This window comes from Eumetopias jubatus, unplaced genomic scaffold (assembly GCF_037043125.1).
Source record: "Eumetopias jubatus isolate StellerSeaLion01/CBP00866 unplaced genomic scaffold, mEumJub1_p1.0 scaffold_7, whole genome shotgun sequence".
In the NCBI taxonomy this organism is placed as follows: domain Eukaryota; kingdom Metazoa; phylum Chordata; class Mammalia; order Carnivora; family Otariidae; genus Eumetopias; species Eumetopias jubatus.
The window spans coordinates 113,587,159-113,614,305 of record NW_028274813.1 but is presented as its reverse complement, the minus strand read 5'-3'; the positions used below and the strand labels follow the sequence as shown (position 1 = coordinate 113,614,305).

Here is a 27,147-nt window from a genome sequence, read left to right as displayed (position 1 = left end):
TGTCTTAGCAATATACAAGAACAAAGCAGTTCTATCAATAACCTAGCTTCCAGAAAGAAATGTAGATAGAATTAAACGTCCTTTGAACCTGTAGCCCATTGACAAGATACTGAAGCAGAGTGTAAAGTTCCTCCAGGAAGCTCCCAACTATCTTAATGTTAATGCCTTGCTAGAAGGAAAAAAAAACCCCTTAATTTGACAATGGCAAGGCCTCTGGTATCCTGTTGGTCCTGTTTAGCATATGAAAGTTCTTTTGAAATCCTCCCTTTCCTTACCTCCCCCAACTCCCAAGTATAAAATCAGCCACCCCTAACAACCCTGGGGCAGCAGCTCTTTCTGCCCACGGGTGCTGTCCCAGAGCTTTCATAAAACCACCATTTTGCACCAAAGACATCTCAAGAATTCTGTCTTGGTCGTGGGCTCCGGACTCCAGCCCACCGAATCTTACCTATATTCCAAAACCCCATCAGGAGGCTCTAAAATGCCCCAAGGAGAGTGGCACTTTCCTTTGTACCAAGTACTGGGGTGTTGTGTGTATGGGGGGCGGAGGCCGAATTCAAGTACAGAATGGCTTAGCGCTAAATCCAAAATGAGCTGAAGCTGATACACTCTTAAGATTAACCACGAACGGAATTTAATCCCTCGAGGGGGCCTACTTATTGCCTCCCACAGCTGCAACTGATCGAGGATGGGGTCCACGTCACCAGGCACTCTCCAAAGTCCTCCGGTCTTCATCAGCGATAAGCCCAAGGGGTCTGGAGGGAAAGCGGGGACATTTCATCAGGACTGCGCGGGAGAGTGGAATCCCCCAGGTGTCTGGGCGGGAGAGTGGGGCAGGACCCCTACTCCAACCAGGACTCTACCCAACAAAAGCAGGCGGGTCTCACAAAATGGGCGCCCAGGCCGGGTTCAGGAAGGCGGAGCGCCTGCTTTCCCCGCGCTCTCGTAAGCTCTCAAATTTCCCGGGCGCTCTGCTTTGCCAACAGCCTGCCCTCTGGTTTCCAAGGCGTCGCGCCGGAAGTGACATCACGACGGTGGCGTGGAGACGCGGGGCGCTTCCGGCCGCGGCTGTGGGGGTGGGTGTGGAGGAGCCCCTTAGCCTCTGGGTCTTCTCCTGTTTCGGGGTCGACGTGGCGAGGTGTGCGGAGGCGGCGGCGGCCAGACGGCGTGGAGGTGGGAACGAGGGGGCCGCTGGGCTGTGGGCGCTGGCGAGAGGGGGCTTCCGGTGTTGCCAGGCGCGTTTGCTTTTAGGCTTCGGGTTCCGGGCCTTGTAGACTTTTATCAAGGCGGGCGCGAGCTGGGGGCCAGGCCCTACGGGTTTCCTCAGGGGGTATGGTTTGAGGTGGGAGACTGAAGGCAGCAGGATTCTAAATAGCCTGGGAATCATGTGAGGTGTGAGGTATGAGCGGCCTAGGCTCTTGGTTTCGCCTCGTTGATGGTCGCTGCAGCTCGCCCACTCTTTGCCTCAATGTCCTTTCGCACAATGGAGTAGGGTGGCATGGAACAGCGCGGGTGCCACATCCGTGACCGATATAGCCTGAGGATAGACGTGAACTGGGGTCTCAGAGGGAAGGTTGGTTGAGAAATAATGATACCTGCCAGGGCGCAGCTTCTTGATTCTTTCCAGCTGTAGGTGTAAGTCTGAGCCTCGTTAAGTGCTCTTTGTATGATTGAATTTATGAATTGAATTTATCAGTAGTTGGCTTGTTGAGTGGTTCAAGTGTTTTGGCGTGTCCTCGCCAATTGGTTTTCAGGGAATCTCCCAATTCCAGAGCTAGGAGGAGTTCTAACAATTCTCTCCTGTGGTTACGGATGAGGAATCAGAATGGTTTTTTGTTCTCTTCCCTAGCCACAGGCTAAACTGATTTCAGTCAGCTGTCAAATACAGGTCTTACTACCATCAGAACATAAATGACTGTCTCTGAGCAGGTTAGTATTTCAACTGGAAACCTCAGATGGATTCTAGGCCTTTTTTTAATGAATGGAAGATTAGGTGTACCGAGTTCAAAATTTTGTTGGTTTCTCTGTATGAAATGAAGATGGCTACAAATAACATAACTTTTTGATTACTAAGAATTTTTCTGGTGGAGCTTCCTTGTGGGGGTAGGGCTGTGGGACTAGCAAAGTGTGTTTTAAACTTTGAATTGAGACCCACAGTTAAGATACATTTACATTATGACTTAATGTGCTCCCAGCATGCACAGAGTACACACATACAGCCCAAAAGTTTACCCTTTCTGCATATGATGCCTTTTGACATTTTCTATTTCATTAAAAGAAAAAAAGTTGATTGCAACTCACTAAATTGACAGCTAATATGACCGCTAAAGACCTGTAGTTTGAAAAACAATGGGCTAGAAAATGTTTGAGATAATTTGTAATTCCTGAGATGCTGTAACTAACGCAAAGTGAAAAATGTGTCCTTTTTCTGTCCTTAATAGCCAGAGGAGCAGGGGTGTTAGAGTTTTATAATGCCAAAAAAAAACAGGACAGGACATTTGCATTGTCAAAGGAATATAGTGATAGTGTGTCAGAATTTTAGCAGGACATTTGTTAAGTCTTTTATGATGACCTGGTGGGTGAGATAGGGGAATTTGCCAGATTGTGGTAAAATTAGATGGAATCCTGGTTTTGAGCATCAGTGTCTGGAGAGGTTTGATTTATGGATATAGCTTACAGTTGGGATTCTGGTGGGTTGAAGCTGTATCACTTTCTTTATATACAGTGTGTATTTAAAGCCTTATCTGGAAGGTGTGCTGATCAGATTTGTTACCTTTATGAAGTGAAGAGAGAAAATATCATCTGGTTAATCGCAAGATTTGTCCAATGCAGTTTAATGAAATGGAAGGGTCATATACATGTGAGAAATTTCAGTTGGGTCCAAAAAATGCAATTGTACCAGTTGATGAAGGTAGAGATGTGACTTAGAAGGGGTTCAAGTGGAGTTTCATTCATCTGAATCAGTGATGTGGTTAGAACTGAGGTGACCTGCGGTAGTAGATTACATTAGGAGAATATAGAATCTAGAAGAAGAAAGGAAGGTTGACCCCAGCACTGCTTGGTTCCATCCTGGAATATTAGGTTTATGTCTGGGTACACTACAAGAGTAAATTAATTCGGGGGTAGAAGTTAAAAGGAGTTGGAGTTTGTCAAATTTTCAAAAATAATTTTTTATTGGCTGAAGATACGGTGGAGTTGCTTTGGCATGAATGATTCTTTTTCCCTTGTTACTCAGGTCTTAAAACATTTTTTAGTGTTTAGAACATTAGAAAAACTATATCTCTTACACATTAAGTTGGCATTTGAAATTTTTTCATCATAAATTTAAGTAGTTTAAATAGTTTAAGGATGTAATTTTTGACGTGTAAATATTGACTTTTAAAAAAATAAATACAAAGGATGCCTGGGTGGCTCAGTTGGTTAAGTGTCTGCCTTCATCTCAAGTCATGATCCCAGGGTCCTGGGATCGAGCTCCGTGTCGGGCTCCCTGCTTGGTGGGGAGCCTGCTTCTCCCTCTCCCTCTTCTCCCCCTGCTTGTGTTTATGTGCTCTTCTATCTCTGTCAAATAAAAAAAAAGAAAATGTTAAAATAAATAAATAATAAATACAAAGTTATCTAAATACACAATTCAATGTTTTTATTTAATTTTATTTTTTAAGTAGCTCCATACCCAATGTGGGGCTTGAACTCACAACCCCAAGATCAAGAGCCACATGCTCTACTGATTGAGTCAGCCAGGTGCCCCTTGATGTTTTTAAAATGTACAAATAGGGGCGCCTGGGTGGCTCAGTCGGTTAAGCGGCTGCCTTCGGCCCAGGTCGTGATCCCAGGGTCCTGGGATCGAGTCCCACATCAGGCTCCTTGCCCAGCAGGGAACCTGCTTCTCCCTCTCTCTCCCTCTACTTGTGCTCTCTCTGTCAAATAAATAAAATCTTAAAAAAAAAAAAAAATACAATGTTCAAATAACCTTTTCTATATTAAAAAAAAACCCTCTAAGATATGTATAAGATAGGTTAAATGGTGTATTACATTGCTTGAATTTTGGATGTTAAACCAATCTTGTGTTCCTGGATTGAACCCCACTTAGTCATGGTGTATATATTTTTTATATGTTGCTGAATTTAGTTTGCTAATATTTTGTTAAGGATTCTCGTGTCTGTGTTCCTGAGGGATACTGAAGTTTTCTTATGATGTCTTTGGCTTTAGTATCAGAGTGATAGTACCTTCATAAAATGAGTTTGGAAATGTTACTTTCTCTTTTGTTTTCTGAAAGAGTTTGTGTAGCATTTTTTATTTTTCTATATATTTGATAGAATTTACCAGTGAAGTCTTCTCGGCTTGGGCTTTTCCTTATGGGAAGATTTTTAATTGCTAATTCAGTTGTTTTTTTTTTTTAAGATTTTATTTGACAGAGAAGCAGCGAGAGAGGGAACACAAGCAAGGGGAGTGGGAGAGGGAGAAGCAGGCTTCCCATTGAGCAGGGAAACCGATGGCGGCCCCATCCCAAGACCCTGGGATCATGACCCGAGTCAAAGGCAGACGCTTAACGACTCAGCCACCTGGGCACCCCACTTTTTTTTTTTTTTTTAAGATTTTATTTATTTGACAGAGCGTGAGAGGGAAGCACTAGCGGGCGCACAAGCAGGGGGAGCGGCAGGCAGAAGGAAAGAGAGAAGCAGGCTCCCTGTGGAGCAGGGAGCCCGGTGTGGGGCTCGATCTCAGGACCCCAGGATCACGACCTGAGCTGAAGGCAGATGCTCAACCAACTGAGCCATTCAGGCGCCCCCATTTTTTTTTTTTAATTTATTTGACAGAGAAAGTACATGCATAGGGGGAGGGCAGAGAGAATCTCAAAGCAGGCTCCTGAGCACAGAGCTGGAAGGGGCCCCAACCCATGACCCTGAGATCATGACTTGAGCTGAAATCAAGAGCCAGAGGCTTAAATGACTGAGCCACCCAGGCGCCCCACTTTTTTTTTTTAAGATTTTATTTATTTATTTAGAGCACAAGCAGGGGGAGCAGCAGAGGGAGAGGGAGAAGCAGGCTCTCCGCTGAGCAGGGAACCAGATTCGGGGCTGGATCCCAGGCCCCTGGGATCATGACCTGAGCCGAAGGCAGATGCTTAACCGACTGAGCCACCCAGGCACCCCCCTTTTCTTTTTAAAGTTTATTTATAATCTCTACACCAACATGGGGACCTCAAGATCTAGAGTCACATGCTCTACCCAGTGAGCCAGCCAGGCACCCCGCTAATTCAGTTTCTTTACTTGGTATAGGTCTATACAGACTTTCTATTCTTGAGTCACTTTTGGTAATTTGCATTATTCTCGGGATTTGTCTATTTCATATTTTTCCTTTTTTTTTTTTAAAGATTTATTTATTTTAGAGAGTGCGAGAATGCAGGAGTGGGAGAGGGAAAGAGAATCTCAAGTGGACTCCATGCTGAGCTCGGGGCTCTATCTCACAACCCCAGCCAAAATCAGGAGTCTAAGGCTCAACCGACTGAGCCACTGAGGCACTCCCAAGTGTGGTTGTGTTTTTCTAAACCTTGATTGGTAGTGAGCCCTATTTGGCCCATGGGCCGTAGTTTTCAGACTCATGTCCTAAAATAATACATTTTATGGTTGAAAATCTTTTATTGGTAATCCAATTATGTGGGCTGATCAGGTTTATGAAAGACTGGAAATTGATTCCTTTGCTTGCATATCTTTGTGTACCCCTAAAGATATGTGTTTTTTTATTAAAGATTTTATTTTTTTATTTGAGAGAGAGGATGAGATAGAGCATGAGAGGGGGAGGATCAGAGGGAGAAGCAGACTCCCTGCTCAGCAGAGGAGCCCGACGCGGGGCTCGATCCCGGGACTCCAGGATCATGACCTGAGCCGAAGGCAGTCGCTTAACCAACTGAGCCACCCAGGCACCCAAGATATGTGTGTTTTAGCTGAAGATTGGGACTTCATTTCCAACATGTAGAGAATTTGTTTTTGTAGTTGCATTTTTTTTTATTTTAAGATTTTATTTATTTGACAGAGAGAGACACAGCAAGAGAGGGAACATAAGCAGGGAGAGTGGGAGAGGGAGAAGCAGGTTTCCCGCTGAGCAGGAAGCCGGCTGTGGGGCTCCATTCCAGGACCCTGGGATCATGACCTGAGTGGAAGGCAGACGCTTAACGACTGAGCTACCCGGGTGCCCCTGTAGTTGCATTTTTGTAGTTTTGTTAGGCTAAGAATGGAAGTGGCCTTCATGCTATGATTTTCTAGGGCCATAACTCAAGTCCATTATCTGGTCAATATTTCTGCTAAAAGGAGACGTTTGAAATAAAATTTACTAATAATAGAAACTATATAGATTATCTCAATCTCCACAATAGTTCTATGAGGTGGTGGTATAATTGGTATAATAGCCATTTTATAGTTGAGACAGTTGACACTCCGGATAATTTGCCCTGGTCAGTGCTGGTAAATGGTGAAGTCCAGAAGTGAACCTGGGCCTGTGATGTTTGACTTCAGAAGTCCATGCCCTTTTCACTATGCTGTTTTTTATGGAAGATCTGGAATTAGTACTAAGATTGTACTAGAAGTTTTTTTTTAAAGATCTCTGCCATTCCCAAGATTTTGATTAAACAGCTTTCCAGATAAATGTGTGGAAAAATACGTCTGTAACTAAGCACTTATCTCCAGCTGTTGATTGTAACTGTCCTTAGTGGACCAGAGCTGTTCCTTGGATCTGAATGGTGTGAGTTCTGTCTGATGTGGCAGATGAAATGGAAGTTGATTGGTCTGTAATTGTCAAGTTGTTCATTTGTAGTTGATGAATTATTTTGGCTACTGCCTCAGTTGCATCATGGGTAGAAGATCATTTAGGGCTATCTAACTGTTATCTAAAGGCTTATGAGAGAAATGATACAGAAAAGTCTCATCCTTAATGTGGAAAGAGTGATAGTTTAGCATTTGAGCAGAGTAGTCGATACATACTCTAGGACTTCCTGTGTAATATGGCCAGCATAAATGGGTACCTTTGTTTCCCACGAAGACAAATACAAAAATGTTTAATTCTTTATTCATGGTAGCCCCCCAAACTGGAAATAACCCAACTATCAACAGGATGGTTTTATACATTGAGGCATAGTTACAGAATACTATGTAGCCATGAGAAAGAATGAACTATTGCTACAGGCAGCAATAAGGATGAATCTCACAGGTATAATATTGAGCAAAAGAAGCCAAACATTTTATTTATTTTTTAAAGATTTTATTTATTTATTTGACAGAGAGAGAGAGACAGCGAGACACATGCAAGGGGAGTGGGCGAGGGAGAAGCAGGCTTCTTACTGAGCAGGGAGCCCGATGGGGCTCGATCCCAGGATCCTGGGATCATGACCTGAGCTGAAGGCAGATGCTTAACGACTGAGCCACCCAGGCGCCTCAAGAAGCCAAACATTTTAAAAGAGAACCTTTATGATTCCATTTACATGAAGTTCAGAAACAGGCTAAACTAATCTTTTGTGTTAGATATCAGAATAATGGCTACCTTTGTGGGCACAGTGAAACCTTTTTGGGTGTTTGAAATAGTCTGTCTTGATTTAGGTGGTGGTTATGTGGGTGAATTAGTATGCAAAAAATTCATTCAGCTGTACACTTAAAATATGTAGACTTACTATATATATTATACCTTGATGGAAAAGTAGAAAGTAAAAGGCATCAAAGATTGGTCTCCTTGTGGCCCCTAGATCTCTGCTTCAGCTGTTGCTCTTCTTTTGACATGAAGGTGTTAGCCCTATAATTGATGAAGCCCCTTTCCTTAGTGTGTCATGTGATTAGGAACCCAGATGGTGGCACTCACTTGTTTTAGATTCACTGTTTTCAGTTAATAGAGGAATTATCTTTATAGTTAAACCTTCTGATGAATTTTGAATAATGTATTAATGTTGTATTTTATATAGAGGGAAGTTTCTGATAATAAAAAGGGCAAATTGTTGCATGTTGAGTAGTTACTTTTTATAAAGTTTCTATTGTAGAACTGGCAGTCCACATTTTGAAACTATTAAAAATTCTACTCAATTATTGGGGTGCCTGGGTGACTCAGTCGTTAAGCATCTGCCTTTGGTTCAGGTCATGATCCCAGGGTCCTGGGATGGAGCCCCTCATCAGGCTCCCTGCTCAGCGGGAAGCTTGCTTCTCCCTCTCCCACTCCCTCTGCTTGTGTTCCCTCTCTCACTGTGTCTCTGTCAAATAAATAAAATCCTTAAAAAAATTCTACTCAATCATTAACAATATAAACTTGAATGTACAACATCAGTGTCTTTTTAAATTATAGTTGATGTACAATGTTATATTTCATGTGTACAACACAGTAATTTGACAATTCTGTACATCACACTATGCTCACCGTACACTGTTGTTAAAATATTATCTTAAGATTTTATTTATTTTTTCTGACAGAGAGAGACGGTGAGAGAGGGAACACAAGCAGGGGGAGTAGGAGAGGGAGAAGCAGGCTCCCCGCTAAGCAGGGAGCCCGATGTGGGGCTCGATCCCAGGACCCTGGGATCATGATCTGAGCCAAAGGCAGACATTTAACAACTGTGCCACCCAGGTGCCCCTGTTGTTACAATATATTTCCTATGTTGCACTTTTCATCCCTGTTACTTATTTATTTTGTAAATGGAATTTTGTACCCCTTATCCCCTTTACCTATTTTGCCCAACCTCCTAACCCCTGCCCCTTTGGCAACCACCAGTTCTCTATGATTCTTTTTCTGTTTGTTCATTTGTTTTGTTTTTTATATTCTACATGCAAGTGAAGTCATATGATATTTGTCTTTATCAGACTTATTTCCCATAGCAGATGGCCTCTAGGTCCATCCATGTTGTCACAAATGGCAAGTTCTCATGCTTTTTGATGGCTGAGTAATATTCCAGTGTTTGTGTGTACACCACACCTTATATGTTTATCTATCAGTGTGCACTTAGGGTTATTTCCATTTCTTGACTATTGTAAATAATGCTGCAATGAATATAGGGGCGCATATATCTTTTCTTTTTAAAGATTTTATTTATTTTGAGAGAGAGAGAGAGAGAAAAAGCACGAGCAGGGGGAGGGGCAGAGGGATAAGCAGGCTCCACACTGAGCAGGGATCCTGGTGTGGGACTCCATCCCAGGACCCTGGGATCATGACCTGAGCCAGAGGCAGACACTTAACCAACAGAGCCACCCAGACGCCTGTGTGGTATTTCTACTTTTAATTTTTTAGGAATTTCCATACTGTTTTCCACAGTGGTTGCACCAGTTTGCATCCCCACCAACTGCACAAAGCTTCCCTTTTCTCCATATCCTTTGTTGTTTCTTGTCTTTTTGATACTGGTTATTTTGACAGGTGTGAGGTGATACCTCACTGTAGTTTTGATTTGTATTTCCCTGATGATTAGTGATGTTGAGTTTCTTTTCATGTGTCAGCCATCTGTATGTCTTCTTTGGAAAAGTGTCTGTTCAGGTCCTTTGGCCATCTTTAATCAGATTATTTGTATTTGTTGTGTATGTTCTTTATATATGTTGGATATTAAACTCGTATTGGATATATCATTTGCAAATATCTTCTCCCATTAGTAGGTTGCCTTTTCCTTTTGTTGGTTTCCTTTCCTGTGCAAAAGCTTTTTATTTTGGTTCAACATCAGTGCCTTTTTTTTTTCTTCTTGGGAGAGAGAAAGCCCCCACGAGTGCGGGGAGGGGCAGAGGGAGAGGGACAAGCAGAGTCCCTGCTGAGCGTGGAACCTGACACAGGGCTCAGTCCTCAATCCCAGGACCCCAAGATCATGACCTGAGCCAAAGTCACGCTTAACCAATTGAGCTACCCAGCTGTGCCTTAACATTAGTCTTTTTTTTTTTTTTTTAGATTTTATTTATTTGACAGAGAGAGACACAGCGAGAGAGGGAACACAAGCAGGGGGAGTGGGAGAGGGAGAAGCAGCCTTCCCGAGGAGCAGGGAGCCCGATGCGGGGCTTGATCCCACAGGACCTGAGCAGAAGGCAGACGCTTATCGACTGAGTCACCCAGGCGCCCTGCCTTAACATTAGTCTTAAAGATACATGTTGAATGAGGAAGAAAGTCTTTTTCACCTCTCATTAATTTCTGGTATTCAAAAAAATTCTTGTTATCACAGCTTTCATTCTGCATCTATCTAATACGAGCATCAGAGTAGGATTATGATGGAGTATAAATGATAGGAAAGGAAATTCATACTTTTGTGGTATTAAGTAGACAAAGTTTTGTTAGGACATAAGCCTAAAGTGTGTGTATTTTGTGCCTTTTACCATTATCAGTGTTGTGGAAATAGTGTTGCATTGGAAATTCACCTGATTTCTTAAATTCTTATATGATAATTGTGGCAGCTAAGTGATGGGTATGTAGGGTTCATTATGCTGCTCTGTCTACATTTGTGTATGTTTGAAATTTTTTATAAAATGTAAAAAAAAAAATCTTATGATTGAGCCTGCTAATACATTATTTTCTGTTCTGTCAGCATAGTTTTCTGATATTGCTTAGTTAGAGCACTGGAAAACAATCTGAGTTTTCTCTTTAGGTTTTTGTGTTTCTGATGGGTCATACTCTTTTTTTTTTTTTTAAGAGTGTTTTTTATTTTTCCTTCGTTAGACTCTATTTTATGTAGGTATGTTTCTTTTTTTAAAAAATAATTTATTTGGGCGCCTGGGTGGCTCAGTTGGTTAAGCGACTGCCTTCGGCTCAAGTCATGATCCTTGAGTCCTGGGATCAAGTCCCTTATTGGGCTCCCTGCTCAGCAGGGAGTCTGCTTCTCCCCCTGACCCTCTTCCCTCTCTTGTGCTCTCTATCTCTCATTCTCTCTCTCTCTCGAATAAATAAATAAAATCTTTAAAAAAATATAAATAAAAAAATAAAAAATAATTTGAGAGAGAGCCGAGTGAGCAGGAGTGGGGGGGGGGAGAGCGTGAGAGAGAGACTGAGTCTGCACTGAGCACCGAGCCCCATGTGGGGCTTGATCTCACAACCCCAAGATCATGACCTGAGCCAAAACTAAGAGTTGGAAGCTTAACCGACTGAGTCACCCAGGTGCCCCTTATGTAGGTATATTTCTGAAATTGATATTTGAAAACAGCTTGAAATTCTATTCTATTTATTTTATTTTTCATGGAGAATGCTAAGCAATATTTCATTTTGTACTTAATATTGTATGTTATGTTTATACTCATCTGCTACTTCCTGACTTCCTTCTGTGTGTAGGGCAGTGTTAGATTCCATATATATATATTTAAAGATTTTATTTATCTGAGAGAGAGAGAGAGCCTGCACAAGCAGGGGGAGCAGCAGGCAGAGGGAGAGGGAGAAGCAGGCTCCCCACCAAGCAGGGAGCCCGATGTGGGACTTGATCCCAGGACCCTGAGATCATGACTCGAGCTGAGGCAGATGCTTAAGTGACCAAGCCACCCAGGCATCCCTAGATTCCATATCTTATATAGGATTTTGCATAGAGTATGCTTAAAGGGTATTATGATTTTAGAACCATTTCCAAGAAGAGCCGCGACATTTAGATATAAATACTCTAGATTTTCAGTGATTAACTTCTGTCAGATTTATTACATGTAATTCATTCACTGATTGGATAAATATTTGAGTTCCTTTTTCATTGTAGGCACTCTATTGGCTGAACAAGACAAGGTTCCTTGCCCTCATGAAGCTTACATTTTAGTGGGGTGATACAACATAAACCGAAAAGGTAATTCATATAGTGATGCATTTTGAGATCATAACAGAAGGTGAGGTGTTGAAGAGTGATGGGCAGTGACATTAGATTGGAGTAGCCAGGGAAGACCTCTTTGGGGTGGTGACATTTTAGCAGATACCAGAAAGAGATAGAATTAGCTCTTCATAGAGTTTTGTTGTAGCATCTTTTGTTCCTTTTTGTTGTTGAGTAGCATTCCGTTATATAATACCATAATTTATCTCTTCTCCTTGTTCCCAGTCTTCCTGCTTTTGTGAATAAAACTGCGTACATTTGTGTACAAGTTCTTTTGTGAATATGTTTCCATTTTTCTTGGGTAAATCCTGGGGATGAAATTTTGGGTCATAAGTTTGTGTTTAATATTATAAGAAACTGGGGCGCCTGGGTGGCTCAGTGGGTTGGGCGACTGCCTTCAGCTCAGGTCATGATCCTGGAGTCCCGGGATCGAGTCCCGCATCAGGCTCCCTGCTTGGCGGGAGGTCTGCTTCTCCCTCTGACCCTCTTCCCTCTCGTGCTATCTCTCATTCTCTCTCAAATAGATAAAATCTTTAAAAAATAAATAAATAAAAATAAAAAAATAAATCCAGTATTTCCTTTAAAAAATATTATAAGAAACTGCTAAACTCTTTTCCAAAGTTGTATCATTTTACACTGTCAGCAGTGTCAGGGGGTTCCAGTTGCTCCACATCATCACACACATTTGGTATTACCCACCAGCCCTTTTAATTTTAAGCCATTGTAGTGGGTGTAAAATGGTATCTTATGGTGTTTTCCCCAACTTAATGATTTTTTGTTGTTGTAAAATACATATAAAAGTTACCATTTTTAAGTGTACAGTTCAGTGGCATTGAGTACACTGTTACTGTTATGCATTCATTACCACCATCCATCTCCAGAACGTTTTCAGGCTCCCAAACTGAAATTCTGTAGCCATCAAACAATAATTTAGCTCCCCCCAGTTGTGGCAGCCACCTTCTACTTTCTGTCTCTGTGATTGAATAGTCTGTTGTGATAAGTAGTCTCTTGAGTACTCTAGGAAGCTCATGCAAGTGGAATCGTACATGATTTGTCCTTTCATGTCTGGCTTATTTATTTCACTTCTCATAATGTCTTCAAGATTCATCTATGCTGTAATGTATTACAGGTATCTTTTTTTTAAAGATTTTATTTATTTATTAGAGAGAGAGACAGCGAGAGGGGGAACACAAGCAGGGGGAGTGGGAGAGGGAGAAGGAGCCTTCCCGCGGAGCAGGGAACCCGATGTGGGGCTTGATCCCAGGACCCTGGGATCATGACCTGAGCCGAAGGCAGATGCTCACCTGACTGAGCCACCCAGGCGCCCCTATCAGATATCTTTTTCAGACTGAATGATACTCCACTGTATGTGTTTACCACATTTTATCCATTCGTCCATCATAGACATTTGAGTTGTCTCATTGTATTTTAATTTGCATTGTCCTGGTAATTAATGATGTTGAGCAGCGCTTCCTATGTTTATTGGTCATTCAGATAACTACTTTTGTTCATTTTTTAAAAAAAAATATGTTTCCTTTTTATTGCTGATTTGTTAATATTCCTTATGTATTCTGGATATAAGTCCTTTATCAGATATATTGATTGTGACTGTTTTCCCTTGACTTGCTTGACTTTTTTTTTTTTTTCCCCTCGTTTTGGGGTGGTCAGAGAAGAGGGCAGGAACTTTTTGCTTCTTGAAGTGCTTTACTGGCTGCCTGGGAGGTAGCCTCCATTGAAGTGATTTTGGGATGTGTCTAGGTTATGTGGAATACCTTCCTAAATATTTTATTACAATACCGTTATTTATTTATTTACTTTTTTGTGGCGTGGGGGAGAGACAGAGGTGGGGGGAGAGGGAGAGAGAGACTCTTGAGCAGGGCTCCCAATGTGGGGCTCAGTCTCACGACCCTGAGATCACGTCCTGAGCTGAAATCAAGAGTCAGATGCTTAATTGATTGAGTCACCCAGGTGCCCCCTTGATGAGTAGAACTTTTAAATTTTGATGAAATCTAATTTGTCAGATTTTTTTCTTTTATGATCAGTATTTATTTGTGTTTTCTCTAAGAAAGCTCTCTCTCCCAAGGTCACTAAGATACAATTTTTGTTTTCTTGGTAGCTTTAGTTTTAGCTTTTATGTTTAGTTTGTTTCAAAATGATTTTTTTGTATCTGGTGTGGGATAGGAATAGGAGGTTATTTTTCCTCATATGTCCAGTTCTAGCACCATTTATTAAAAAATACTTCGATTTCTTCATTGATTTATCTTGGTGCCTTGATCAGTAAGTAGTCAGTGTGGGTCTGTTTCTGGACTCTGTTCTGTTCCATTGATCTGTCTATCCTTGCACCAACACCATACTGATTTCTTTCTTTCTTTTTTTTTTTTTTCCAAAGATTCCATTTATTTGACAGAGAGAGACACAGCGAGAGAGGGAACACAAGCAGGGGGAGTGGGAGAGGGAGAAGCAGGCTTCCTGCGGAGCGGGGAGCCCGATGCAGGGCTCGATCCCAGGACACCGGGACCATGACCTGAGCCGAAGGCAGATGCTCAACGACTGAGCCACCCAGGCGCCCCTTCTTTCTTTTTTAAGATTTTATTTATTTGTGCGGGAGCGGCAGGGGCAGGGAGAGGGACAAGCCGACTGTGCTGAGTGTGGGGCCTCAGCCTCATGACACCGAGATCCTGACCTCAGCCAAAACCAATAGTCGGCTGCCCAACGGACTGAACCACCCAGGTGCCCCAACACCACACTGATTTCTCTAGCTTTATAGTAAATCTTGAAATAAGGTGGTGTAAAACATCTAGCCTTGTTTTATATTTTTGTGATTATTTTGGCTATTCTAAGTATTTTGCATTTCCATATACATATACATTTTAAAACCAGTTTTTCAGTTTCTCCAAAAAGACCAGCTCAGCTGGGATTTTTATTGATATCTGTGTTTGATCCATAGATCAATTTGGGGAGAATTGACAACATTGAGCTCTTTGACTAATGAAGGTAGTGCATCTCTTCATTTATTTAGGTCTTTTAATTTTTCTCAGGGGTCTTTTGTAGTTTTCATTATAGAAGTTCTGTACATTTTTCATTAGGTTTATTTCTAAGTACTTTATGTTTTTTAATATGATTATAAATAGTATTTTAAAATTTCATTTTCAGGGTGCCTATGTGGCTTGGTTGGGCGTCTGCCTTCGGCTCAGGTTGGGGTCCTGGGTTCGAGTCCCGTGTTGGACTCCCTGCTCAGCGGGGAGTCTGCTTCTCCCTCTGCCCCTCCCCCTGCTTGTGCTGTCTCTTGCTATCTCTCTTTCTCAAATAAATAAATACAATCTTAAAAAAAATAAAATTTCATTTTCAGTTTTTGTTGGTATTATAAAGAACACAGTTTGTTTTAGGGGCACCTGGGTTGCTCAGTTATTAAGTGTCTGCCTTCGGCTCAGGTCATGATCCCAGGGCCCTGGGATCAAGCCCCGCATTGGGCTCCCTGCTCGGCCGGAGGCCTACTTCGCCCTCTCCCACTCCCCCTGCTTGTGTTCCCTCTCTCGCTGTCTCTCTCTCTCTGTCAAAATAAATAAAATCTTAAAAAAAAATACAGTTTATTTTAATTTAGCTTGTATCCTGTGACCTTGCTAAATTAATTTATCCTAGTAGGAATTTTTTATTTGGTACATTTCTTAGGATTTTCTACATACACAGTCAATCATAGGGCTTACAAATGAAGACGTTTTTAGTTCTTTCCAATATTTGTGCTGCTTTTTTTAAAAAGATTTTATTGATTTGAGAGAGAGGGAGAGAGCGAGCACAAGAGGGTGGTGAGGTGCAGAGGGAGAAGCCGGCTCCTCACTGAGCAGGGAGCCTGATGTGGGGCTCCATACCAGGATGCTGGGATCATGACCGGAGCCAAATGCAGACCCTTAACCACCTTAGCCACCCAGGCGCCCATATTGTCTATTTGAGATTTTATTTTTAAGTAATCTCTAACCTAATGTGGGGCTTGAACTCACAACCCTGAGATCGAGAGTTGCGTGCTCTACTGACTGAGCCCGCCAGGTGCCCCTATCTTTCTGCATTTATTGATAACATACACAATTTCCTCATTTATTTTGTTAATGTCGTAGAAGACATTGATTTTTTAAATTAAACTTTTTTTTTAAAGATTATTTATTTATTTGACACAGAGACAGAGCACAAGCAGAGGGGGAGCAGCAGAGGGAGAGAGAGAAGTAGGCTCTCCGCTGAGCAGGGAGCCCGATGTGGGGCTCGATCCCAGGACCTCGAGATCATGCCCTGAGCTGAAGGCAGATGCTTAACCGACTGAGCCACCCAGGCGCCCCTAAATTAAACTTTTTATTTGAGATAATTGTAGATTCGTATGCACTTATAAGGAGTAATACAGAAAGAGTCCATATACCCTTCCCAGTTTTCCTCATTGATAACACCTTCCAAATCTATAATAGTGTCATTACCAAGATACTGACATTGATGTGGTCAGGGTACAGAATTCCCATTACTACAAGGATCCCTCATGTTGCCCCTTTTATAGCCATCTTCATTTCCCTCCTGCCTCCACCCCTCCCTAAACCCTGGAAACCACTCATCTTCCTATCTGTAGTTTGTCATTTCAAGAATGTTAACACAGATTGGATCATATAGAATGTAACTTTGGGGGTTGGCTTTTTAACTTTTGCTCCATGGTATGGATATACCACAGTTTGTTTAACCACTCACCCATGAAGGTCATCTGGGTTTCTAGTTTGGGGCTATTTGTGTGAACTTAAGTCTTCCTTTCTCTGGGATAAATGACCAGTGGTGCAGTTGCTGGGTCATGTAGTAGTTGCATGCTTATTTTTTTTTATAGATTGCCAAATTGTTTACCAAAATGGCTGCATCATTTTAACATTCTCATCAGCAATGTATGAGGAATCCAGTTTTTCCACTTCCTTTCCAGGTCTTGGTGTTGTCCGTATTTTTTGTTTTAGCTATTCTGGTGGGTGTGTAGTGATACCTCACAGTAGTTTTAATTTGCATTTCCCTGATGGTTCATGATGTTGATCATCTTTTCATCTGCTTGCTTGCTGTCTGTATACCTTCTAGGTTGAAATGTCTTTTTGTATTTTTTGACCTTTTTTTTAAATTGGATTATTATAATTTTTTTTTTTACTACTGGGTTTTGAGAGTTCTTTATACATTCTAGATATTAATCCTCTGTCTTATTCAGATATGTGGTTTGCAAATATTTTTTCACAGCCTGTAGCTTGTGTTTTTATCCTCCTAAAAGGGTCTTTTACAGAACAAAAGTTTTTAGTTTACAAGAACTCCAGTGTATCAGTTTGTGTTTTTATAGATTATGCTTTTGGTATCTTAAGAACCTTTTGCCTCACCCTAGATCTTGAAGGTTTCTCTTATGTTTTCCCTAAAAGTTTTATGGTTTGACATACTACATTTAAGTCTATAGTCATTTTTAGTAAATGTGTAAATTAAGAGACTTAGGTCAAGGTTTATTTTTTACTGATGGATATCCATTTGCTCCAGCACCATATGTAAAAGCTGTATTACCTCTGTTGAATTACTTTTGCACTTTATCAAAATCAGTTTGGGGCCTATTTTGTGTGGGTCTGTTTCTGGGTTTTCTACTCTATTCCATTGATTTATATATCTGTTCTCCTACCTATACCACGTAGTCTTGATTATTATACCTATATAATAAGTCTTGACATTGGGCAGACTGATTCCTCCCATTTTCTTGTCAAAATTGATTTAGCTATAAAAAACATTATAGTTTGTATGATTTGATGTCTAGGTAAATATTATCTTTACTATTTGCTCTTTAAAGCACTTATAAAATTAAATGATATTGTTATTCGTTAAGATGCATGCTCCTACTAAAAAAAGTAAAAAAAAAAATTTAAATTCCAGTATAGTTACCATACAGTGTTATATTAGTTTGAGGTATGCAGTATAGTGATTCACCAATTCTGTAAATAGTGCTCATCAAGATTAGTGTACTCTTGGTGGCGCCTGGGTGGCTCAGTCGTTAAGCGTCTGCCTTCCGCTCAGGTCATGATCCCAGGGTCCTGGGATCGAGCCCTGCATCAGGCTCCCTGCTCCGCGGGAAGCCTGCTTCTCCCTCGCCCACTCCCCCTGCATGTGTCTTGCTGTCTCTCTCTCTGTCAAATAAATAAAAATCTTTAAAAAAAAAAAAAAGATGAGTGTACTCTTAATCCCCTTCACCTATGTCACCCATCTCCCACCTACCCACCACCTCCTCTTTGGTAACCATCTGTTCTGTATGGTTAAGAGTCTGTTTTTGATTTGATCTCTTTTTTTCCCCTTTCCTTGTTTTTTTTGTTTTTTAAATTGCATATATGATTAAAATCGTAAGGTACTTGTCTTTCTCTGACTGGCTTATCTTTTTTTTTTTTTAAGATTTTATTTATTTATTAGCAAGAGAGAGCAGTGGGATGGCGGGGGCAGAGGGAGAGGGAAAAGCAGACTCCCCACTGAGCAGGGAGCCAGATGCGGCCCTAAATACCAGGACTTTGGGATTGTGATCTGAGCTGAAGGCAGACACTTACATTGAGCCACCCAAGCGCCCCGTGACTGGTTTATTTTGTTTAGCATTATACATTCTAACTCTGTCCATGTTGCAAATGGCACGATTTCATTCTTTTTTTTTTTTTTATGGCCGAGTAATATTCCATTGTGTGTGTGTGTACACACCATATCTATTCTTTGAATAAATACCCAGTAGTGCAATTACTGGTTCATAGGGTAGTTCTATTTTTAATTTTTTGAGGAACTTCTGTGCTGTTTTCCACAGTGGCTGCACCAGTTTGCATTTCCATTGAAAGTATTTATTTATTTATTTATCTATCTATCTATCTGTTTATTTATTTATTTGACAGAGAGAGCGCGTGCACAGCAGGGGGAGCGGCAGGCAGAGGGAGAGGGAGAAGCAGGCTCACCGAGCAAGAAGCCCATGCGGGGCTTGATTCCAGGACCCTGGGATCATGACCTGAGCTGAAGGCAGACGCTTAACAACTGAGCCACCCTGGCGACCCTCAAATAAATCTTAAAAAAAATAAAATAAAAAGATTAATGTATTAGAGAGCGTGCAATGCACACAGGAGCAGGGGAAGGGGGGCAGGCGGGGGGGGATAGAGGGAGAGGAGAGAAAGAATCCCAAGCAGACTCCCCACTGAGTTCAGGGCCCTATCTCATGCCCCGGGGTTCTATCCCACAACCCCGAGATCATGACCTGAGCCGAAATCAAGAGTCAGATGTTTAATGGACTGAGCCACCCAGGCGCCCCCAGAATATGTATTATTAAGCAACACCTGGTTCAGAGCCTGACATAATATTTGCTGAATTTAATTAAAGGTTTGTGTGTTTCTCAAGATTTGCATGGCTCCTTCTCTCTACAGTGGTCTTATATCAGAAACATGGCTACAGATTGGCTGGGCAGTATTGTGTCCATCAACTGTGGAGATAGCTTGGGGGTGTATCAGGGAAGAGTGTCCGCAGTGGATCAGATCAGCCAGACCATTTCTCTCACCCGGCCTTTCCACAATGGAGTGAAGTGCCTCGTGCCAGAAGTCACCTTCAGGTGAGTGTCCTGACTGATTTCTTCAAGTCTAGTCTGGTGGTTTGTGGAGCTTGAATCTAGGTCCAGTTGCCAGTGTTCTCTTACAAAGGGCTGCTTTTGAGGAGTGTCTTGTCAGGGGTGAGATTTTTGCAGTCTTAACGCTTACAGTCTAGCTGCTGTTTCAGTATAGACTTTGTGTCGTAATTAGCTTTCAGCTAATGAACCAGGGTTTGTGAAACCTTTTTCTTATCTCCGTCAAGCACTCAGTATTCTTACTTAAATGGGTCAAATTCAGAGTAATCTATTTTTTTTGGCTTTTATTATTTGTGTTTTCTTATATCTAAGGCCTTTGTTGATCTCCCCCCCCCACATAAATGTATCTCTCTTTGTAGATTTGTATTATAATTTATCTTCAGAAGCGCACTGTCACCAGTAGCTGATGTCCTTAGTTACAGGAACGTCCTTAGTTACAGGAATGTATGTTTCTTAGTGTTTGCGGATCTCAAGTTCAGTTGTCTTCATATCCCTCTTTTCACCAGTTTGTCACAAAATCTCCCATTCTTAGGTTAAAATGGCAACAACAACAACAACAACAAAACTGTCAGACAAGACTTTCTGAACAATACCTTCACTTAATCTTTTCTGTAGGAGTATCCATTATTAATGTCTTACCCCTTCTGAAGTCTCAGTAGAAGGCGTAACCTTTGTGTTCAAGGCTACCCTTATCCCATATGCTTTATATACTATCCTTTTTTGTCTCCTTTGACACTGTTCTATCTCTTTTGTGTCTTCATTTCAACCTTCATACCTGTTTTCCTCTTCGCGTTCTAACGTTCTTAGCCTTCCCTCACAGTTCACACCCTCCTACATACCCACACCCACCTACACACAGGCACACCCACACACCCTCCACAGCTTGCTTTTGCCATTAGGTGTTGCCCTGTCATTTCCCTTCTGTTTATACCAACAGTTCTTTTCAGAGCAGAATAGTCTGCTTTCATTCCGTTTGTGGCCTCATTCTCTAGTCCTTCCTTACCCCACTGTTACTTTTTTCTAACTTTATCATCTTGTTGAACTAGCTCTTGCCAAAGTTATAAATGACCGAATAGCCAAATTCAGTGGCAGTGTCTTAATGTTAACTTTATTCAGATGCTCCCTAAGTGTTGAAGTGCCCTCTTTAATTTCTCTGTCACCCCTTTGGGTTTTCTTTCCATGTATTCCTCCATTCCTTTACATCCCCCTGGCACCACATTCCTTTTTCTTCTATTCACTTTTTAAGATTGGTTTATTCAAGTTTTATTTTTGATTCTTTTCTTAGTCTGTAATCTCCCTAAACCGTTTCACGTGTACTTATTACATTCATGAGACTCCAAATCTTTAAGACCCATTATCTGAACTCCAGACACTTAATTTGTCTATTGGCCATTTCCAGGTCGATATCCCAGAAAATATCTTATATTTAAGATTTTCAAAGCTGAACTCATTATGTCACTTGCAGGTTTCTTTTTCCAAAGGTCTGCCCTTAATTGGTGGCTAATGACACCTTTCCAAGTTGGAAACTTAGAATCATTGTAAATCATTCTTTCTCTTTGTTCCTCATGTTCAGTTAGTCGCCAAGCCCTGGGGATTCCAGATCGTCTGTTGGGTTCATCCTCTTCTCTCCCTTTGCATTGTCACTTGACCTGTTCATTCCCTCTTATTTCTTGCCTGGTCTAATGGGTGTTCTTCCCTCTAGTTTTTCCACCTTCTCTACAGCCACCAGAAAAATCTGATGTGATTATGATCTAGCCCCTGATTACCTCCACGGCTTTACCTCCTGGTGGCCCTCCACAAGCATCTTTACTGTTAGTAACACCATGACTTGGCAGTTCTCAAGTGGGCCACATTTTCTCAATCTCTGAGCCTTGGTGTGTGATGCCCCTCTCCCTGCTGTATTCTGCAGGGCCAACTCTTACTTTCCCTCCCCACTCAGGCTTTGCTTAAATGTTTCATCCATCTCTGCCAAAGTAACTTACATATTTTGCTTTTGGGATCTCTGGTACCCTATACACACCTCTGTCATAGTATTTAACACTTTTGGTTGTCTACTTGTCTTTTCCACTGACCAGACTGTTCCTTTTTGGGCATGTGTTGCTTTTTATCTCTATTTACTCCATTCCTAGCACAGGGCTTACCATATGGTAAGTACTGTATATACGCTTATTGAGTGACAAAGTGAGTGGATGAATGAAAAAAAGAAAGCCATTGGGCCTTCTGGAAATCTAAGATGCTGGTGATAGTTTTGTGATTAACAATAGGTCTCTTTAAAGGCCAGTGCTGTGTCAGTTGACTCTTGGTGCCTGAACCTTGTCTTTAAGTACTTCACCTTTCCTCACTTTTGTCTCTTGATACTTCAGTGAATTGGAGCCCTGCCATTAAGAGGTACAGATTTCCAGTTATAAATAAGTGATAGGGATGTAAAGTACAGCATAAGGAATATAGTCATTAATATAAAATAACTTTATATGGTGGCAGATGGTCACTAGACTTATTGTGGTGATCATTTCATGGTATATATAAATATCAGATGACTATGTATACCTGGATTTGTATGTCAACTATACTTCAGTTAGAAAAAAAAATACAGCTCTGCAAAAGTGTAGCTGGTCGCTATTGATCCCAGTTTCATCATTTTTATTACTGTTAGACTTTTTTTTTTTCACATTGCCTGTATGTTTAATGTGGTAAGATATCCATAACATAAAATTTACCTTTTTTTTTTTAAGATTTTATTTGTTTATTTAACAGAGAGAGACAGAGGGGGAACACAAGCAGGGGAGTGGCGGGGGGAGAAGCAGGCTTCCTGCCAAGCAGGGAGCCTGATGTGGGGCTCGATCCCAGGACCCTGGGATCATGACCTGAGCTGAAGGCAGATACCTAACGACTGAACCACCCAGGCGCCTCAAAATTTACCCTTTTAACCATTGTTCAGTGGCATTAAGTACATTCACATAATGTGCAACCATCACCACTATCCATCTCCAGAACTTTCTATCCTCCCACACTGAAACTTCATACCCCATAAAAACGAACTACAATCCCCCTTCCTCTAGCCCTGATAACCACTTTTTTACTTTCTTTCACTATGAATTTGAGTATTCTAGATATCTCATATAAGTGGGATCATTTAATAATTGTCCTTTTGTGATGGCTTATTTTACTTAGCAGTAGTGTCTTCAAGGTTCATCCATGTTGTAGCACGTGTCAGAATTTGCCTCCTTTTAAAGACTGAGTAAATATTTCACTGTATGTCTTTACCATATTTTGTTTATCCATTCATCTTACAGGGGACACTTGGGTTTGCACCTTTTGGCTATTATGAAGTATGCTGCTATGAACATTGGTTGTAACACTATTACAGTTTTGAGACTTGGACTCTTTTGTGTATTTCAGGGCAGGTGACATTACGGAATTAAAAATTCTGGAGATACCAGGTCCTGGAGAAAACCAACATTTTGGAGACCTTCATCAGACAGAATTAGGCCCATCTGGTATTGGGTACCAAGTGGGTATCAATCAGAATGGCACGGGCAAGCTGGTGAAGAAGCCAGCCTCATCCAGCAGTGCCCCTCAGAATATCCCTAAGAGGACAGACGTGAAGAGTCAGGATGTTGCTGTTTCCCCACAGCAGCAGCAGTGCTCAAAGAGCTATGTGGACAGGCACACGGAGTCCCTGAGTCAGTCCAAAAGTTTCCGCCGTCGGCACAACTCTTGTAAGTTGGATCAAGTTGATGTTTCTTCTTAACCTTGTGTTTCAAGGCTATAAGCTCTTATCCACTGCTGTTCTTTAAACAAATTCTTTATTACCTTCATAAAAAGGGATGCTGGCAGAGCTTCACAAAATTACAGCATGATCGTCTTACTGCAGGGCTAGTCCCTCAGGATATTAAGGGAAAGAAAATAAGCTGTTAGAGACTCACACCAGCTCCCTGCCCTCTCCTCCACATAACTTCCTTCATGAAAAGTCAGTTATCTACCTGGAGTTCACATAGACGAAAGCCATTATTGTTTTTAATGCGGTAACGGATGGAGGTGGTAATGTTTGAGTGAGCCTGCACTTGGCTGTTCCAGGGGGTTCTTGAATAACTTGTGATTTGGCTTCCATCCTCAAGAGAGGAAGGTATTGACCTACATATCTCTGTGATCAGACAGTTTCTGACAGACTAAATTTTAAATTTGCTGTATTCCCTGTCCTTACACATCAAGGAGAAAATGCACAGGTGTATTGATTGCCTAGTTTTGTTTGGCACTAACAAATTGTTGAGTGCCATCTACTCACTGTGGAACCATAGATAATTCACTAGAATCTGGTATGCTCTTTAACATATGCACTAGAATAATGTTATAAACGTGAATTATAATAGAATCACCAGAATCTGTGTGGTATCTGTATGAGGGGCCAACATTTTTTTTTTTAAAGATTATTTATTTATTTGACAGAGACACAGCGAGAGGGGGAGCACAAGCAGGGGGAATGGGAGAGGGAGAAGCAGGCTTCCTGCTGAGCAGGGAGCCTGATGCGGGGCTCGATCCCAGGACCCTGGGATCGTGACCTGAGCCGAAGGCAGACACTTAACAAACAACTGAGCCACCCAAGTGCCCCGGGGCCAACATTTTAAGTTTTGAAAATGCCTTGATTTCGTGAATAAGCTATTGAAATTTTGGAAATTAAAAAAAAATGTATTTCTAGACATTTTCCTTCATTGCTTAAGTAACTGTCTGAATTGGGGCACCTAGGTGGCTCAGTCAGTTAAGTGTCTGCATTTGGCTCAGATCATGATTCTGGGGTCCTGGGATCGAGCTCCGCATTGGGCTCCCCACTCAGCGGGGAGTCTGCTTCTCCCTCTCCCCCTCCCCCCGATTGTGTGCCTGTGGCTCACTCTCTCTCAAATAAATGAATAAAATCTTAAAAAAAAAGTAACTGTCTGAATTGACAATAATTGAAAACGTGAGACTGAAATTGAATTGTTACTTCTGTATCCTTTGAAAAACTGTAGAATGCTTGGATAGAAAATTTATTCTTTCCATTTCTACTTTAACCCTCTCTACTTTGCTTTACTCTCCCTTTTTAATTTATTTTTTAACATTTATTTATTTTAGAGAGAGAGCTTGTGCATTCACTTGTGTGCAGGAGAAGGGAGTGGGGCACAGAAGGAGAGGGAGAGAGAGAATCTTAAGCAAGCTTCATGCCCAGTGTTCGGACCCTGAGATCATGACCTGACCTCAACAGAAACCAAGAGTTGGGTGCTCAACCGACTGAGCCACCAGGTGCCCCTACTCTCACTTTAAAAAGCCCTTTTTTCTTTACTGAAAACATGAACTTGTTTGTTTAAAGTTCAAATATTCAAGCAGTTTATAGTTTCTCATGTGCTTGGAGACAATCTTCATTAGCAGTTTTTTCCTACATACTTTTTGCTCCTGTTATTAGTGTCTTACATTACTAAAGTAGATTTGTTATGTTAATGAGCTAATATTGGTACATTATTAATTAAAATCTGTATTTCATTCCGATTACCTTAGTTTTTATCTACTGTTCTTGTTATAGACTTCTGTCCAGCACACCACCTTACATTTAGTAGTCATGTCTCCTCTTGCCTCTGGCGGTTTCTCAGACTGGTTTTGGTGACCTAGACTATTTTGATGAGTACTGGTCAGGTATTTTGTAAAATATCCCTTCATTGGTATTTGATGTTTTTCTCATGATTAGATTGTGGTTATGTGTGTGGGGGAGGAAGACCACGGCGATAAGTTATTTTCATCACATCATATTAAGGGTATGTAATATCAACATGGTTTATGACTTGATGTTGACCTTAATACCTGGGCTGAGGGAGTGTGTGTGTCACATTTCTCCTCTGTAGAGGTCTCCCCACCCCTTCCATATTGGAAGGAAGTCTCTGTTTACAGCCCACACCTAAGGAGTAGAAAGATATGCAGAGTATCTGCATAAATTATTTGGAATTCTTGTACATCAGAGATATGTCTTTTCCCCCCTGTTTAATCATTTATTTTTTATCAGTATGGATTCATAGTTATTTATCTTATACTTTGGGTTATAATTCATCACTGCTTTATTTTAAAGATTTTATTTATTTGACAGAAACACAGGGAGAGAGGGAACACAAGCAGGGGGAGTGTGAGAGGGAGAAGCAGGCTTCCCACCGATCAGGGAGCCCGACGCGGGGCTCAATCCCAGGACCCTGGGATCATGACCTGAGCCAAAGGCAGACGCTTAAAGACTGAGCCACCCAGGTGCCCCCATCACTGCTTTATTTTAGTGCTCAAATTGTTTCCGCTTTGGCCACTGGTAGCTGTTTCAGTCAGCTCCTGTTTTCCTTTGACATTCCCCCATTCTTGTGGGTGGGTTTTTCCCTAGTATTTCTGTACTTTTTGGCAGTACAGGATGTTCCAGGTTTATCTTCTCTATTTCCTACCCTAGCCCTAGAATCAACCATGTCTCCAGGGAGCCCTCTTTCTTTTATTGGAGAATGGTATTACAAGCCACCCTCTAGGTGCTAGGTGTGCTCATTGCTACTGGGTGTCGCCAGCTGACAGGGCAGGGAAATAGATATCTGTATACTTGTCCAGTGTATATACATGTATCTATTATTATTTTCCTGTGTGTAACTTTACTATGTTAAGCTAAATATGAGTTCATACTAATGTCTCCAACTCAAATCCATTACCACATTGCATCATTCTAGCCGCCGCCTTTTTTTAAGTGTGATTTCTCACTCTTAACAGTGAGAGACCTGTCTCCTACCATCTGCCATCCATTGGCTTAAATGATTTCATTCTAGTATACAGGTATAGCACTATCAAAATTACCAACCTGGACCCACACTCCCTTCATTGACTTGCTTTATCTATTTGTAACAGATTGTTTTGTCGCCTTCTGCCATCCATCCTGGGATCCTCCTACCTCCTCAATGATATTTTAAAAATTTGCATACATTAAGGCTTATTCTTTTTTAAAGATTTTATTTATTTATTTGAGAGGGAGAGAGAGGGAGAGAGAGAGTGCACAAGCTGGGGGAGGAGTAGAGGGAGAGGGAGCAGCAGAGTCCGGGGAGGGAAAAGGAGACTCCCCGCTGAGCATGGAGCCAGATTCCAGGATCATGACCTGAGGACCTGAGCCAAAGGCAGGTGCTTAAACAATTGAGCCACCCAGGAGCCCCATTGGCTTATTCTTTTTTTTAAATTAAAAAAAAAAATTTTTTTTTTAAATATTTTATTTATTTATTTGACAGAGAGAGACAGCGAGAGAGGGAACACAAGCAGGGGGAGTGGGAGGGGGAGAAGCAGGCTTCCAGTGGAGCAGGGAGCCTGATGCGGGGCTCAATCCCAGGACCCTGGGATCATGACCTGAGCCGAAGGCAGTCGCTTAACCGACTGAGCCACCCAGGCGCCCCTCGCTTATTCTTTGTGTTCTTAAGTTCTGTGGGTTTTAACAAATTTAGTGCCTCTGTGGATTTTAACAAATATAGTGCCTTGTATCCATCATTACAGTATTGTACAGAATCCCTGTTTGACCAGTTCAATCCTTCCCCTTTTTCTTCCATGATCTTTCCCCCACCTCAGCAACTATTGATCTTTTTACCATCTCTCTAGTTTTGCCTTTTCCAGAATATCACATAATTAAGATGATGCAGCATGTAGCCTTTCGAGACAGGCTGCTTTCACTTAACAATGTGCGTTTAAGATTCATTCATGTCTTTTTGTGGCTTGATAGCTCATTTCCTTTTATTGCCGAATAATATTC

The 27,147-nt window shown here is 41.5% G+C and overlaps 1 protein-coding gene across 2 annotated transcripts in view; it reads left to right on the top strand.

Annotated features, from left to right (window-relative positions):
- Nucleotides 1-1,047: 1,047 nt before the first annotated feature.
- The window catches only part of EDC3 (enhancer of mRNA decapping 3), a 61,353-nt gene continuing 35,253 nt past the window's right edge, over nt 1,048-27,147 (top strand). The window contains exons 1-4 of one of the 2 annotated variants that reach the window (XM_028100082.2): nt 1,048-1,173; nt 11,666-11,749; nt 19,186-19,367; nt 22,779-23,098. In XM_028100082.2, coding sequence (XP_027955883.1) covers nt 19,204-19,367; nt 22,779-23,098 — 484 coding nt within the window. In that variant the 5' untranslated portion in view covers nt 1,048-1,173; nt 11,666-11,749; nt 19,186-19,203. The remainder of the gene's footprint in view (nt 1,174-11,665; nt 11,750-19,185; nt 19,368-22,778; nt 23,099-27,147) is intronic. The other variant, XM_028100081.2, reaches the window with a different exon arrangement.